Source organism: Prenolepis imparis, unplaced genomic scaffold, assembly GCF_030444845.1.
Source record: "Prenolepis imparis isolate NDT839.2.m4 unplaced genomic scaffold, iyPreImpa1.0 SCAF_1, whole genome shotgun sequence".
Lineage (NCBI taxonomy): Eukaryota > Metazoa > Arthropoda > Insecta > Hymenoptera > Formicidae > Prenolepis > Prenolepis imparis.
The window spans coordinates 8,526,546-8,540,710 of NW_028141159.1; the positions used below are offsets into that span (position 1 = coordinate 8,526,546).

Sequence of the window (14,165 nt, forward strand, 5' to 3'; positions counted from 1 at the left end):
AGTTGTCTGTACTTTTACGGATAAAGATCTCGAGTAAAAGTTACGGTCGTTTGCAAACTAATCGAGCCGTCGCTTTCCCTACAGGGTGTCGAAACTTTCGGAGACTGTCAACTTTTCCAACCGCCCTTGCCGCTACATTTCCCATTCTACTGCCTCCCACTTCTTTTTACGCTTACCCTCGACCAACGCGGCGACGATCTGCAAAGTAAAGCAATCATGCTTTTTTATCCTTTCGACGCTATCTCACACTCGTTTCTTCTTTATAGCCGGGTCGGAGAATAAATAGTAGCGGTGCGAATTCTTGAGGAAAACTGCCGCGAAATATTTCGATCATTATCGGCGTGTTAACTCTTACTTGCGAAGCTTTCGCGGTAATTTATAAGCAAAGTTACTACCGCGAATAAATAAACTTGAGTCGCTATACGCTCTATAAAATAGTTTTTTTTATTTTTTTTCATTATTTACGATATTCCTTCTCTATAACGAAGATTAAAGAGCTAAGTCACGTTACTCTAAATGTTACAAAGAGTAGAGAAAAAACAAGTGTTATCGCGCGTGCATACAGCGTATAATCGATATCATTTATTCTCACAAAGGTTATTTCCCAACATCAGCTTTTATTAGCTCGTATATTATAATTGGAGGTGCACTTACTGCGTAATGAAAATTGAAGAAAAACATTAATGTTTTTTTTATAAATTTTCTAAAAATATATTACTTTTAACGTAGAATATAATCTCTTTTATACATTTAGTCGTACGTAATGTTTGTAAAATTTTCTACATGCAAAAAACTCGCTCGTCACAGAAGAATATTTTATTACTGATCTAAAATTCTGATTTTTTTTCGCGCGCGTACACCTAGATGCACATTCATACGTATGTACACACATACATAGGTGCGTAAAAATATTATCGTTTCGTATATGTATATGGATCAAGTTTAATCTTTCTCGACAATCACACATTAAGTCTATCATGTTACATCGTGGCACATTTTCACGGAATATAAATGGCATGTAACATTTTAACAGATCGTTCAGAAAGGCTAGGACAACAAAAGGCCGCGTAAACTCTCAACATTTAGACTGGTCATGCGTGTTGCTCACCTCGCCAAGCGAAATATTAATTTCAACGCATGTTGTATACATGGCAGATCACGCGTGAAGAGTGCGATAAGCGCTAAACGCATGCCCGGCCGAAACAGTAGAATATGTAGAATCGATCGAAAAAAAGAACTGCAGCTTGTGAAAAAACTTATGAGAAATCTGTATCTGCATCAGAAACGATCAAAATAGCCGGCGATAGAATAGGGAATATTTTCTTAATGAAGGTGGACCGATGATGACGTTCGTTGCCGAACGTGTCAGGGATTACTGTCCGTTGACGCAATCAAATTCGACGCAATATACTTAACTAACGTTACATGTGACTCCAAAAATCCGATTCCACAGAGCGTTAACGAACAACGGACAAGGTACACCGCGAAGCTGATCGGGGTCGATCGGCTGGTCAGTCGAAACTCTTCGCGAGATTGATAACGAGGATCGTTAAAATTCTGTTCGCCGCACCGCGAGAAACGGCTGCGGCCGAAATTTCAATGTGTTCGCGCGTACATATGTTCGTCCTCTATGTCCCCCTACGCGAACCTTGCACACGTGTATAACACACACACTCGCGCATGGTGTATGTGGTCGCACGCACACGTGGTGCAGCAGCATCAGTGTGAGAACGTCTGGCGCAGGTTTCAGCATGGAAACGACTCTCCGGGGGACGGCTATATTAAAATTCCTTAAAACTTTTTAATCTTTCCGCCGTAGTTAAATATTAATAACGAAATCTCGGATACGGTAATGTGTGCGCGGCGCTGCTCGGGGACACGTCGAGCCACTACTCGTTATACTTTTCCCAAGATTCCGCCGACGTTTCTCTCTCTCTCTTTCTCGCGCCGGATTTCCTTCAAGAGTCCTAGATCTATGGATTAAAACTGAATAGTGGCAGTGGACGTGCGAAATGGCAGGAGCCCGATTATAACGATACCTTCGTGTATCATAAGTTAAGCTATGCGCGTCCAACTCTGGAAACGTGTTAGTCACGTTTGCATGCGCGATCGTGCGCGCACGTTTAATAGCGACACGCCTGTACACCTCAGCGTGAATATGTGTATATTAGACGATACGTGTATCGGCGAAGGGCAGTTAAGTTGGGACGAGAGAACGACCGTGCAGCTTACTTAACCACCATTTAAACCTGAAAGCGAGCTTTGGTTTCTCCGCCGAGATCAAGCTGTGACACTAACGGTTTAACGCTGTACCGAAATGCCCAAAATACATGACTGTAAGCGGCACTCCCGAGAGCAACATGCATGAATTGCTTCTTTGAGTATAACCAACCCTACATATGTTATCGTATTATATTTCTATTATACAAGTTTTAATATTCCTAATATTAATATTTCTGAGCTTTTTAATACAAGGCACTATTAGTTTGAATAATAAAATGTTTAATTATCTGCATTACATTGCAGCATTTAATAAACCAGATATTTATAAAAAACTTAATTAACGTCAATTTTATATTTGTTCTATGTATTTTACGCGCAAATTTTTTTGTATAGAATATTTCTTCTATACTTTATCGTACTTTTCATTTATTTTATTGTATTTTCTTAATTCTGTATATTAATATGATGACAGTATGTTGTGTAATAATAATTAAATAAAATAACAATTAATCGTATAGAAGTTTTTATATAAATCTTTAACAGAGAGTAACTCAGCTTGTATTATCCGAAGCCATTTTGTCTCTGATCCTGGTGGCTACTTCGAATCTCCAAGAGTAATCAAGGTGTAAGTGCAATGCGCTTGTATGCAAATGTAGACATAGGTTGAAGCAAGTTGTAGTACTCATGTGAACGTACCATTCCAGAAATCCCTTTCCTATTGTAGCCATTGTAGTAGCTCATTCTAGTAGCTTTCTCTAAGTTTCGGTAGATACTCTTAGTTCCTTTATAAAGAATGAATATTCTTTAACGCTTTATCATCTTACAATATAAAAATAATGTAATAGAAATGTCAACCAATTAAACAAATGTAGAATTTAAAGAGATATCATTAGGTACATTTTATATCTTCTCTTGTATGTGTATCTTATCTATAATATATCTTCTCCAAAGTATATTTATTTCGCTATATTTATTTTGCTATAATTACTATCAGTAATTATGACATCAATTAAAACCTCGATTTATGTTTCAATGTTGCGTCGTTTGCAAATTATGACCGATAATTAATATACATGGTTAAAATTTCAAGTTGCATTGTTAAAATTTCTAGTCAATAGCGGACGAATCAGCAATTTGTAATTAAATTCCTTTGTTAAATATAATTATGCTTTCTATAATATTTAATACGAGAGCAGGCGCATGCGTACATTTCATATATCTCAACGTTTTAAAACTTTCCTAAAACGTTTCCTAACTTTAATTTTCAAATTTAAGAATCGTCTTATCTGTCGTTTATATCTTACTTTTTTTTATAATGCAATTTCTGATTTTAATATATTTTGGCTGAAATTATTTTTTATTTTGAAAATTTATCGACAAGGTATAATTTTTTCGAAAGTTTGTAATCATACATTTAAATAAGTTGTTGAGAGATATAAAAGTCATATTTCTTTCAATTGTTTCTTCTACGAAAAATAGTCTAAAAATAGATGTGGTATTTTTAGAAATAAAATAAGTGATTTTCTCAAGTCACCAAAATATAAAGAAATGTGTTTCATCATGACATTCTGTGGTAACAGATCACACGCGATCATATATAAATATATATATATATATATATATATATATATATGTGTGTGTGTATGTGTATGTATAATATAATATAAAACTAGAATTTATGGCACAATATTCATAAAGGCTTGCTCCCGAAAAGCAGAAGCGCTAAACCGCCTTTCACGCTTGGCAAGCGATATTCGCCAGCATGGCGTTATTCATATTTGAGGGAAATACGCTGACCGGCATGTATAAGAATCGTGAAATTGCTTAGCACGGAATATCGACATAAATTCGCGATAACTCGCTTTCCTGCGTTAAGCTGCGTTTATCACTATAGAAAGTCAAACGGCGCTATCTTAAAGGCAAATTTAGATAGACTCGCCTCTTTGTTATTCGCGTAATATATTTTAGCCCGCTATACAACGATTCCTTGCGGTGTAGTATCAGCCTCGATCGAATGGATCGCACTAAAGATATAATTAATCACGAATGTTTATCGCATCAGGAACGAGGCATGGCAGGCCTTTCCGGGATAAACCAGCTGAGGCGAGGAAGAGCGTGCTTGGGATCGGAGAAAAGAGCGTTGGACGGAGCATAGAGGAGGCGTGAGGAGCATTGGTGTGGTAGAGAAGAGGAGGAAGAAGAAGAAGGGGGCTGGGGAAAAACAAAATAAAAGAGGAAAACCGCTGGCAATTTTTCACTAGCTTTTTAAAGCGCGGCTTAGGTACTCGTGAAGCGAGTTTGAATCGATTTTTCCAGTGGGAGGGGTAGAGGGGCCCATTTTTCTGCCGTCTTCTTGTACACTAAGCGGCGCAAACTGTACCTACCTCCTCCAGCTGTTTCGCCGCCAAACACGGTTGTCGCTCCAAGGCCGAGTTTAGATTGGAATCTGAAATTTCGATACCTTGTGCTCCGACGATTTCCCTTTTTTTTCCCCCTTTATACCCTCGGCAAATGCTCTCGCGAAGTTTCGTCGGCGCAGAGGTGGTGCATCTGCATGAGCCAAGAATAAATCAGGCTGCGAAATCCGAATGGAGATTTCTTGCCGCAAGAGAAACGGATACGAAGATCTATGCTTCGGAAGGAGCGATTTTACCTCTACGATTTTTACGGATTGAGATTCTTAATCCGCGCGAGATATAGAGAGATGATAAAGCGCGGGATGATAAATTGTTGTTAACGTAAATATCCGCCCCAGAGAAATTTCGTGTGAAATAAATGTCTCGCTGTGAAGTACGAGTAATGCCGCGCATAGTTGCGAGTGCATTTATTTCGTTCACTTTGCGGTTTTATCGCGGCGCGAAATCGCGATACTGTCCCTGACTTTCGTCACGTAAAATCACAGGGCGTAGCATAGTGTTTGCAGATACAATCGATCTAGAGCGCAGGCTTACTGACACTTCGCATGCTCGCAAAATGTAAGCTCAATATGTTCCTTTTGTTTTCCTCACGTAATTTCTTTGCGAAATCGAAGTTCTGCCACTTATTATACCTATTCTTAGACTATCACGAATCCTTGGAATATGTATACGCGACATATGTGGCATATAATTTGCCTTTAGAAATAAAGGTAATTCTCTTTATTTGAAAATTTCAGAGCATTATCACATTAGATTACAAGTACATCGTCAACAAGTATTATATTTTTGATTATATCCACTGCAGTTAAATAAAAGTAAAAATAATAATTTTAAATATTTTACATATATCAAAAATTAAAAAAAAATTATAACAGTTTACGTTTTCAAAGTTTTATGTCCAGTTATTATAGTTTAGATTTATTTATAATATTTTATAAAAAATAAAAAATAAAAGAAAGGAAAAAATACTTGAGTATTTTATCAATGATAAGTTAAATTCAACAAGGAATTAATTATATGTATATTAAGATCTGTCTGTAGAGATGCGTAAAATCAATTTTACCGCTAGTTTCTGCTACATAACGGCAAGCGTCTTAGTGTTACTAGCTTATTGATACAATCGATCAAGACTGCGGAGATTGACGCGACTTCACTTCTAGTTCGCAGCGACACCCGACTTCGAAGGGTATCGGTGCTTGCGATATTATCGTCATGCATCTATCGACCGGTGAGTTTAACGGAGCGCAAGGTCGCAGGACTCGTGGTAGCTGCCGCGCGATCGCAGAGATATGCGTTATTATTGTTCGCGTCGGTGCATCGTGAAACGTCTGACGATGATGGAAACTCGTAAAACAGCTCAGTTAGGACGAGAGGGCGAGATCGTTAAAAGTGTAATAAACTTACGGAGCCGGTTGATAAAACGAAATATTCCGGATCTCCTTCTATTGCAATTTCTAGAGATTTGATTATGTCTATTTATCGTCAGCACTGACATTTCCCAATGCGGTGAAGCTGTGGTTTACTACTGCTTTTTTATAAATTGTATTTCCGAAAGTATCAAGATTACAAACGATATTTGTGACTTATAACATAGTATATGTATAAGTTTTTTTTATATAAATATTATAGCTCTTTTTAAGACATATGTCAGATTAAAAAGTCATTCAATTGATATTTTTATAATATTTAAAAAATACAAAAAAAATTTTTTATTTATCTAAATAAGTTATTTTATGTTGTTCAAATGGAGCATTTCTCTCTATTCTACAAGCATGAATGTGCTAAGTCTTTTTCTTAAAGTCTAAATGTGATTTTTATACAAACGTTCCAATGTGGTCTATGAAATTTTGGAGACGATTGTATATTTATTGTATACTGTATTTAAATCTAGAGAAGAAAAAACTAATGTTAAAATTCTTTGTAGATCAGAAACTAAATTCTTTTGCGTCTTTGGAAAATTGGTGGTGACATTATGCCGTTATATTATCGCTCATATAACTCTAGTAGAACGATAAGTCGTCTTTAATGAGCAAGATTAAGAGGACTTACGAAATCTCCCCGAAGGCTGAAAATGCTTCCCTCAAGGTATGTGTCTCGATCTCTGGACTCAGATCCCCAACAAATATGTGATAGTGTTCTGAAACAAAAAATTACACGAGACAATTAGATACATTCTAGAAAAATAAACAATGCGCTGAATTTTTGCTAAAATTTGGGTGGAGAATAATAATGATCATATTTGCGAACATTATTAATTTTAGATACAAACATACCATAAGTTTGAACGGAGAAGAGAAATGTAAATTATTTATTTTATTTTCCCTGTTACAAACATATATCTTTATGATTAAATTTCGCTGTCAATGGTTTAACAAAAACTGTAGATAAAAATTCAATAACTTGATAAAAGAAGTGATTAATGTTTTCCGATGACGCTCATTTAAAAATTATTGCATTTATCTCTGTCAAAAAAAAAAATATTCGAGAGATTGGCTTTTGATATACAACTGATTTATGCAATATCATTTTATAAAATTCGTGTTTATAATTGTGATGTACCCGAATACGAGTAACACGCTTAGCTGTTCTGAAAATATTTCTTCATTAAATTATTAATGGACACTCCTTCGTTTCATGGACAACGTCATGATTCGGTTTAAAATATCTGGCATAAATAAAATGAAACATGGCGGGAAATTACGCGCGAGAACGCTACTCTGGCAATCGAAGGTCTTTCATAATACATACACATAAGATGCGACCTCTAAGATAGACACTTGAAAATAACTCGATGGAGAATAGGAGTTGGTGAAGCGGCACGATTGTAATTTAATCATTTCCTATGAATATAGAGACCAGTTAGCATTGATAAATAATTATCAATTGCAGCTGTTTTTGAACAAATGCTACAGATTGTGGAGCACGTGTGATATGGATAACAATTAATAAGTAATTAATTATTAGTCACTCTCGGTCACACATAAACATTTTGAACGATCAATTTCATTGGAGTTCGTGGAATGTGAATTTTTGAAAATGACGATTGATTGTAAATGTGTTACAAGATGTTTTATTTGCAAAACTGTGTAATAATATGCAACAGTATCATTATTCATTGGAGAAGGCAAATGAGAATTTGTGATGACGTCTGATTACAGAATAATATTATGTTAAATAACGTTACGTAAACATTTATCATTTTAGAAGTGCCGCATTGAATTTTCAAACCGACACATTGTATGACATAACGTACGCTAATGTTATTCCACAAGATTGAATTATAAGTGCTCTAATACATTTGTACTAAGCGCGCTTGCATTTCTCGCTGATCGAAATGCGATTGAAAACGCGATTGCTTTGGGAGTTATGGATATGAAGTCTCGATGTTCTCAAGAGAGGCAATAAAAATGATATTCGTTCATTCTACTCCTATATAATTATGCCATTTTTCTATTGGTGGGCATTTTAAAATATGTTCTATTTAGTATAAATGCATTCCAATTTGTCGATTATTCTACCACATCAAACGATTTCTCTTAATTATATATGCTTTTCATTCCCGCAAAAAAAGCGTGCAATTTCACAGATTAGAGCCAGAGTCGGATGGGCGCAACGAAACGTCGGTGTGCGAAGTAAGCTTTTGGGGGGATAAATTATCGATTCGCATACGGTTGTACAGTCGAGTGCAAGTCGCGGCGTTGCGGTACATCCTCGCATATCGGCTCGATAAAATATGCTTCTCTTTTCTGGAGATTCGTTTTGTCTCTCTCTTATCCATATATACTTTCTTTGATTTCATCCACATTGATTCAGGAATAGATCAAGACGAAGTAGTCGAAAATCGAGTTACCGCCGGCAGATCTCTACTCAGGGGGCATCGGTTACTCTGAATGCGCAGCATGTTGCTAGTAGAAAGTATAGAAGGGTAAAATGGGAGTGGAGTATCGTCAGAAACGAAGGGTGGTCTGATTACAATCGGTTGATGGCCTATCCTTGCCGGTTGGAAGGAGGTTCCGGTGGGCATACACAGTGGCCCATTTTCGTGAATTAGTCTGATCCTCATCATCTTCTTCCCTCCGGACCGGCGCAATCGACACCATCGCATCGCGTCAGGATCTTGGGGCTATTAAGATATCAACAGGAAATTGATGAAAGTTTATTTTGCCTCTCTCTCTCTCTTTCTCTCGAGATTTGCGCACAATCTTGATTGTTCCAACAACACGATATCAACGATATTTTAACCAAGCCCATTCGATATTTTTTCAAATTTCAGATCGAGTTTTAAATAAAACGGACAGTGTTTGTTTTTAATTTGATACGTATATTATGCTTTCTTTTCTTTTTAAATACTATATAAATAGAAGTTACATATCGTACGAACCATTCTATAATTAGATATTTATTTTTTAAAGATAATGTAATTTGTAGGTGTAATTTTGTAAATTTAGACATAGAAAAGTTTTTTTAAAATTACAATTCTGTTATATTTTTTAATTTTAATAAAATTTCTTTTTGCTATTGAAATAAATATTGTTGAGGCAGAGTTCCATAAAACGCTTTGCTTGACACAGTTCTTTTCATCTACGCTGTAGGTTTCTTTAGTTGATTAAATTATCCATGCATTTTTCTTGTCTGTTGAATTTTTCAGCGAGCATCGCATTCATACAGCTCAAAATGACTAAAAAGACTGAAACCTTTTCTGTGAATCAAGAAAGACCAAATACCCATAATTTCACCGAAAAGGATCTTGCACGAAAGTGGTTTTGGAACCAGTTTGCTTTCAACGAAATTTCACGAAATCTATCGAATTCGATATCATCCGGCAGTAAATAGTTGGCAAGATCTGATTTCGTAGGGAGAAGGTTTGTTGAAATATGGCCCGGGTGAATGCAAAGAGGGCGTAGCATGAAAAAGATGTGAGCATTAAAGGATCTTTGATGATGACATCACGCGTCATGACTCGCCCACCGTCTGATGGTTAAACGTGCCCCACAATTTTCAATAAAGTGGGACTAATGGAGCGCCATTTATTATTGCAGCTTTATTCATCTCTCCCCTTTCTTTTCCTCTTTTGCACCCCTGGCACAATGATGCTTCTCTATTCTAGTGTAGAATTGAACATTTTCATCAATGTTAGTAACAACGATAGTTGCAAGGGGTGTAAACATCATTATTATTACCGTCATAATCACGGTCGTGGTATACTGTCACGTTGAAATTCCAATGTGTTATGAATAAATAAGGCTACTAAAATCGTGACACGTGTCCGCGTATTGCATGTTTACGACGTGTGTATGCAGATTGTACACGAGAAAGTATACGTCGAGTTAATAATAAGGGAAGGCCATTTAATTTTGCATGCAGCGTGTCGTTCAATTTTTTTTTATGAAATAAATTTTATGTTTAATATTAGAAAAACTCTTTCGTATGTTTTGACTGCATAAGATTTTTTTTTTTTTTCAAATTTGTTACTTGGGAGACTTGAAGATAAGCAATTTTATCGACGTATATTGTGTGTGAGATATATCTATTTACAATTTGAATGTATTTATTTATATATCCATTTACAATTTGAATAAAGAAGAATTACATCAAATGAGTGTAATACGATTTACATTAACTTGAACAATTTACATTAATTTTGGTAAAATTATATATATTGTATTACACACGAAAAACTTGTTCGTACAATAATTTATATAAATGTACCCAATCGATTTTAATAAAATAAATTGAAAAAAATAATTTATTTAAATTTATTTCATTAGAAATAAATGAATGAAATAAATTATTTTTTAATCAAATAGCTTATATATTTTTTAATCAAATAGTTTGTATTAATTTGCTGTGTACTGTGACTAAATCTTTTCATGTGCTACAGCATATAAGACTTTTATTTTAAACTCAATGTCAGATGCTATGATTAAAATTTGAAATACAACTTTGTATATATATTATTATTCTTTTTATATAATCCATGATTGTCGTAGTTTTATCTCGAAATAACAAAAAAATTTGATTATTGGAGGTACAATTAAAAACATCCATAGCACATGAAGGAAAAATAATTTTTCCCTATAAAATATAATCGATGAGATAAAATCGATTTAAATTTATTCGAGAAGTTGTTCTCCGTGTCACGTCTTTTGTGTGACGATTTCACGCGAGTTGACGACATGAATAGATTCCCTTGACAGTTTCGAAGGTAAAAGATGGAGAGAAAATAGGAAAGAAACGAATCCGAGGGCCGGGGAGCACGGTAGCGAGATCCATTGAAGCAGCACAATGCGGGGGTGGACATACAAAAGTCCGGGCCACGCCGTACATCAGGAATCGAGCGTGGATGGCCCGTAGATCAAGGGTTTCCTTAATTTCGCGGGACAACGGTGAAATGTTGATTTACTGTAGCTCGAAACGGGCCGAGCGGCTTGCACGCACCCCTGTGCACGAGAGAAAATATGCTCTGCGGCCAGGGATGGCGCCTGTGCCGCCAATGGAGACCTCTATTAATTCTCCATGCGGCGAAAACCTAGCGGAGTGAACACAATCGAATCTCAGTTTGGATGACCGCTCCTAAAACTAGTGGTATATATTCGCGCGCAAGTGGATTGCTCATAAGATTTGATCTCGGCCTTACACTCTCCAGAAAATATGAGTCAGCAGTCAGCTGATGCGAAGATTTATAGATTATCCTGTGCTTCATTTGACTGTTTTTGATCGATCGCGGTAGATGAAGACGTTATCTTATATTTTTTTCCTGGCGCACACGCTATTTTTAAATTATATTTTCAAAGCCTGACAATGTACGTCAATATTCGAGTAGACTCGCGCATTCGAGCTGAATAACGGTGTCGGCCGCTAATAGTTGAGCATTACTATAGATGTATCATACGGCTTAATAACATTTTAGGGTAGACTGGTGAAATAGTATCGGTATGTAATTCTACTAGTCTATTTATAGGTCGCGCAAGATATCGCTATCAAAGTACTATATAACGTAGAGCTATCACGGAGATGTTGTCAGACGAGAATTCCAATTTTCGATATTATCATATCGCATTATCGATATCCCGTAATTGTAATAAAACGATATATTTGATAATAAGGGTACAAGTTATTTATAAACGACAATTAATGCAAAACAAAAGATAAATATACGTAAAGCATACTTTAACATACTAAGGCCATGGTCAGAAAAAATTGACAGGATAAAAGATTACATCTAATTCAATAAGTGTTTAAATTGTTAAAAAATATATGTATGATGCAACATTAAATTCTATGATACGCAATATCTCGTTTAAACTAATATTTATATGTTTGCACATCTCGATTAACTAGCCAGTAATCTCTCAATTTTAATTAGAAATATATTGCTTATTATAAATATTTTACGTTCTATTATAAATCTCATTATAAATTTATATTAAAATACAAATTACACAATATATTTTATCTATTTCAATTTTATATATATAATATGCGTATGTAATTTTTAAATTATGTTTATTTAAATTATTTAAATTATATTTTAATTTTAATTACATTGAGAAAAATATAAGTTTTATATACAGTTTTAAATATAAATATATATATAAATTTATAGAAAATAAAACAAAAAATGTGTGTGTAAATACTTAACAAAATATTAAAGCTAGCAATGCCTTGATATAAATTATCTTGTGCAAATTACACGACTGGATTAAGATCTTTGAACAGAATTGAAGAGAGAAAAAGAATGAAGATTTCTCTAATCAGTTTAACGGAAAATCATAAAGAATATCAAATTAAACAAATGGTTTGAACTCTAACTAGACAAATGCCTGAAGTTGATCGAGCTGCTTCCAATCAGCGATTAATTCGTACATTTGTATTCACCATTGATCAAATCCTTCTTTCTGTAAAAGCCTCTACCAGCATGACTCGTTCTTTTGTCTCTCGCGGTCAGTAATAACCAGCTACCTCGTTCCTCCATTGGGGATTTTAACCGGGTTGACTCCCGAAGGTACTTTAGATCTGTTGTTTCTGGTACTAGGGTTTTTCTGCGAAAATGCACAATGTATGGAATGTGCAAACTAGGTATTTTTAAAATACACGTGGTGAATATTTCAATCGTTTAATACCGACGAGCAGCATGATATGAAGTGAATGTTTTTCATACTGATGGCGATTGAATATAAAATTGGAAGATAAATGAAATTTTTAATTAAAAAATTAACTTACTGTCCGTGCAACTTTTATTCCAACCCTTTTGATCGTCAGAAATCAGTCAACTTAACTTTATACTTTTTTTGAGAATACAAATTTAAAATTTTTATTTAATTTACTTTCCAATTTTATATACCTTATTATAATTAACTTTATTTGATATTGAAAGAAAAAGGGGGAAATTACTGTAAATCTTTTTTTTAGCATACACACATATATTACACACATACTGTTCTAATAAAAATTATTCTAATAAGTACAAGAAAATAAAATTCTGTTTTTATTAAAAAATACATACGTCAAATTCAAACTAAATGAAATAATGGACTGAGTATAGTATGTTAATTACCATTGTGCTAGTCACCTTTGGCAATTGCACGAAATGTATTAACCGAGACATACCGGTGCCATTTCAATGCATTCGTAACTGTATCACGAATTGAAAGTGCATTGTTAAACGCACAATGACGGCACTTTGTGACTGATTGTACTCGCCTAGTATATTGGCTTGAAAGTGTTTTCGCGGATTATTATCGAGCACAATCATTATATTTGTGATCCGCTAAAAAAAAAAAAAAAAAGAAAAAAATATATAATTTTATATATCCTATGTGTTATATTATATATAATAATCTTTCAAAAAATGAATCATATATATTATCTGGAATGATAGAATATTTCATAAATATTCACTAGTATATTCTACTTTTCTATTATATCTGTAATAATATGAAAAACTGAATACTCAACGGAGAAAGCTGACACGTTGACCCGTTCTTGGTGCATGATTGGTAGGAAAAAATATGAGCAATTTGTTTGGTGGTGTGCAACGTGTCACAGCAAAGGGAAGACTAGAATCGTTACACTCGACGAATTTTTCCCAACAGTTTTTATTTCGTCAGTGCCGTGACAGGCGAAAGAGCGTAGATTACGTATATACGAGCCGGCATCGATAGCGCGACCAGGCTCAACTGTAAATCGTCGTGATTTAGGGGATGAACGACATATTGGCCAATGCATAGCTCAAACTGCGCTGCAGCCGGTGTGTACTGGCTGCGCAAGGTTCACCGGCGTACCTGCAGCAACGGGATGCATGATGCATTGTCCCTAGACGAGCGTAGATAGCGGCCGAATTGCCGTTGCTACGTTGCACGTCGGATTTCGCCCGTCGATATTCCCCAAGCAGACCTTCACCGATCATTTTCATTGCCAGCGCGCCTATCCATCCCCCTGTACAATCATGATGATGAGTATTGACGAAACAATAGCGCGAAATCGTCTCGCGCAAATGGAATTCGCGAGTTCGCGTTCGTGTTA

The 14,165-nt window shown here is 35.3% G+C and overlaps 1 protein-coding gene across 8 annotated transcripts in view; it reads right to left on the reverse strand.

Moving 5' to 3' along the window:
* LOC145944593 (cytotoxic granule associated RNA binding protein TIA1) overlaps positions 1 to 14,165 on the reverse strand; it is a 445,453-nt gene that overhangs the window by 92,122 nt on the left and 339,166 nt on the right. For all 8 annotated transcript variants that reach the window (XM_083053014.1, XM_083053042.1, XM_083053024.1 and 5 more), the window contains one exon: positions 6,690 to 6,777. In XM_083053014.1, coding sequence (XP_082909140.1) covers positions 6,690 to 6,777 — 88 coding nt within the window. The remainder of the gene's footprint in view (positions 1 to 6,689; positions 6,778 to 14,165) is intronic.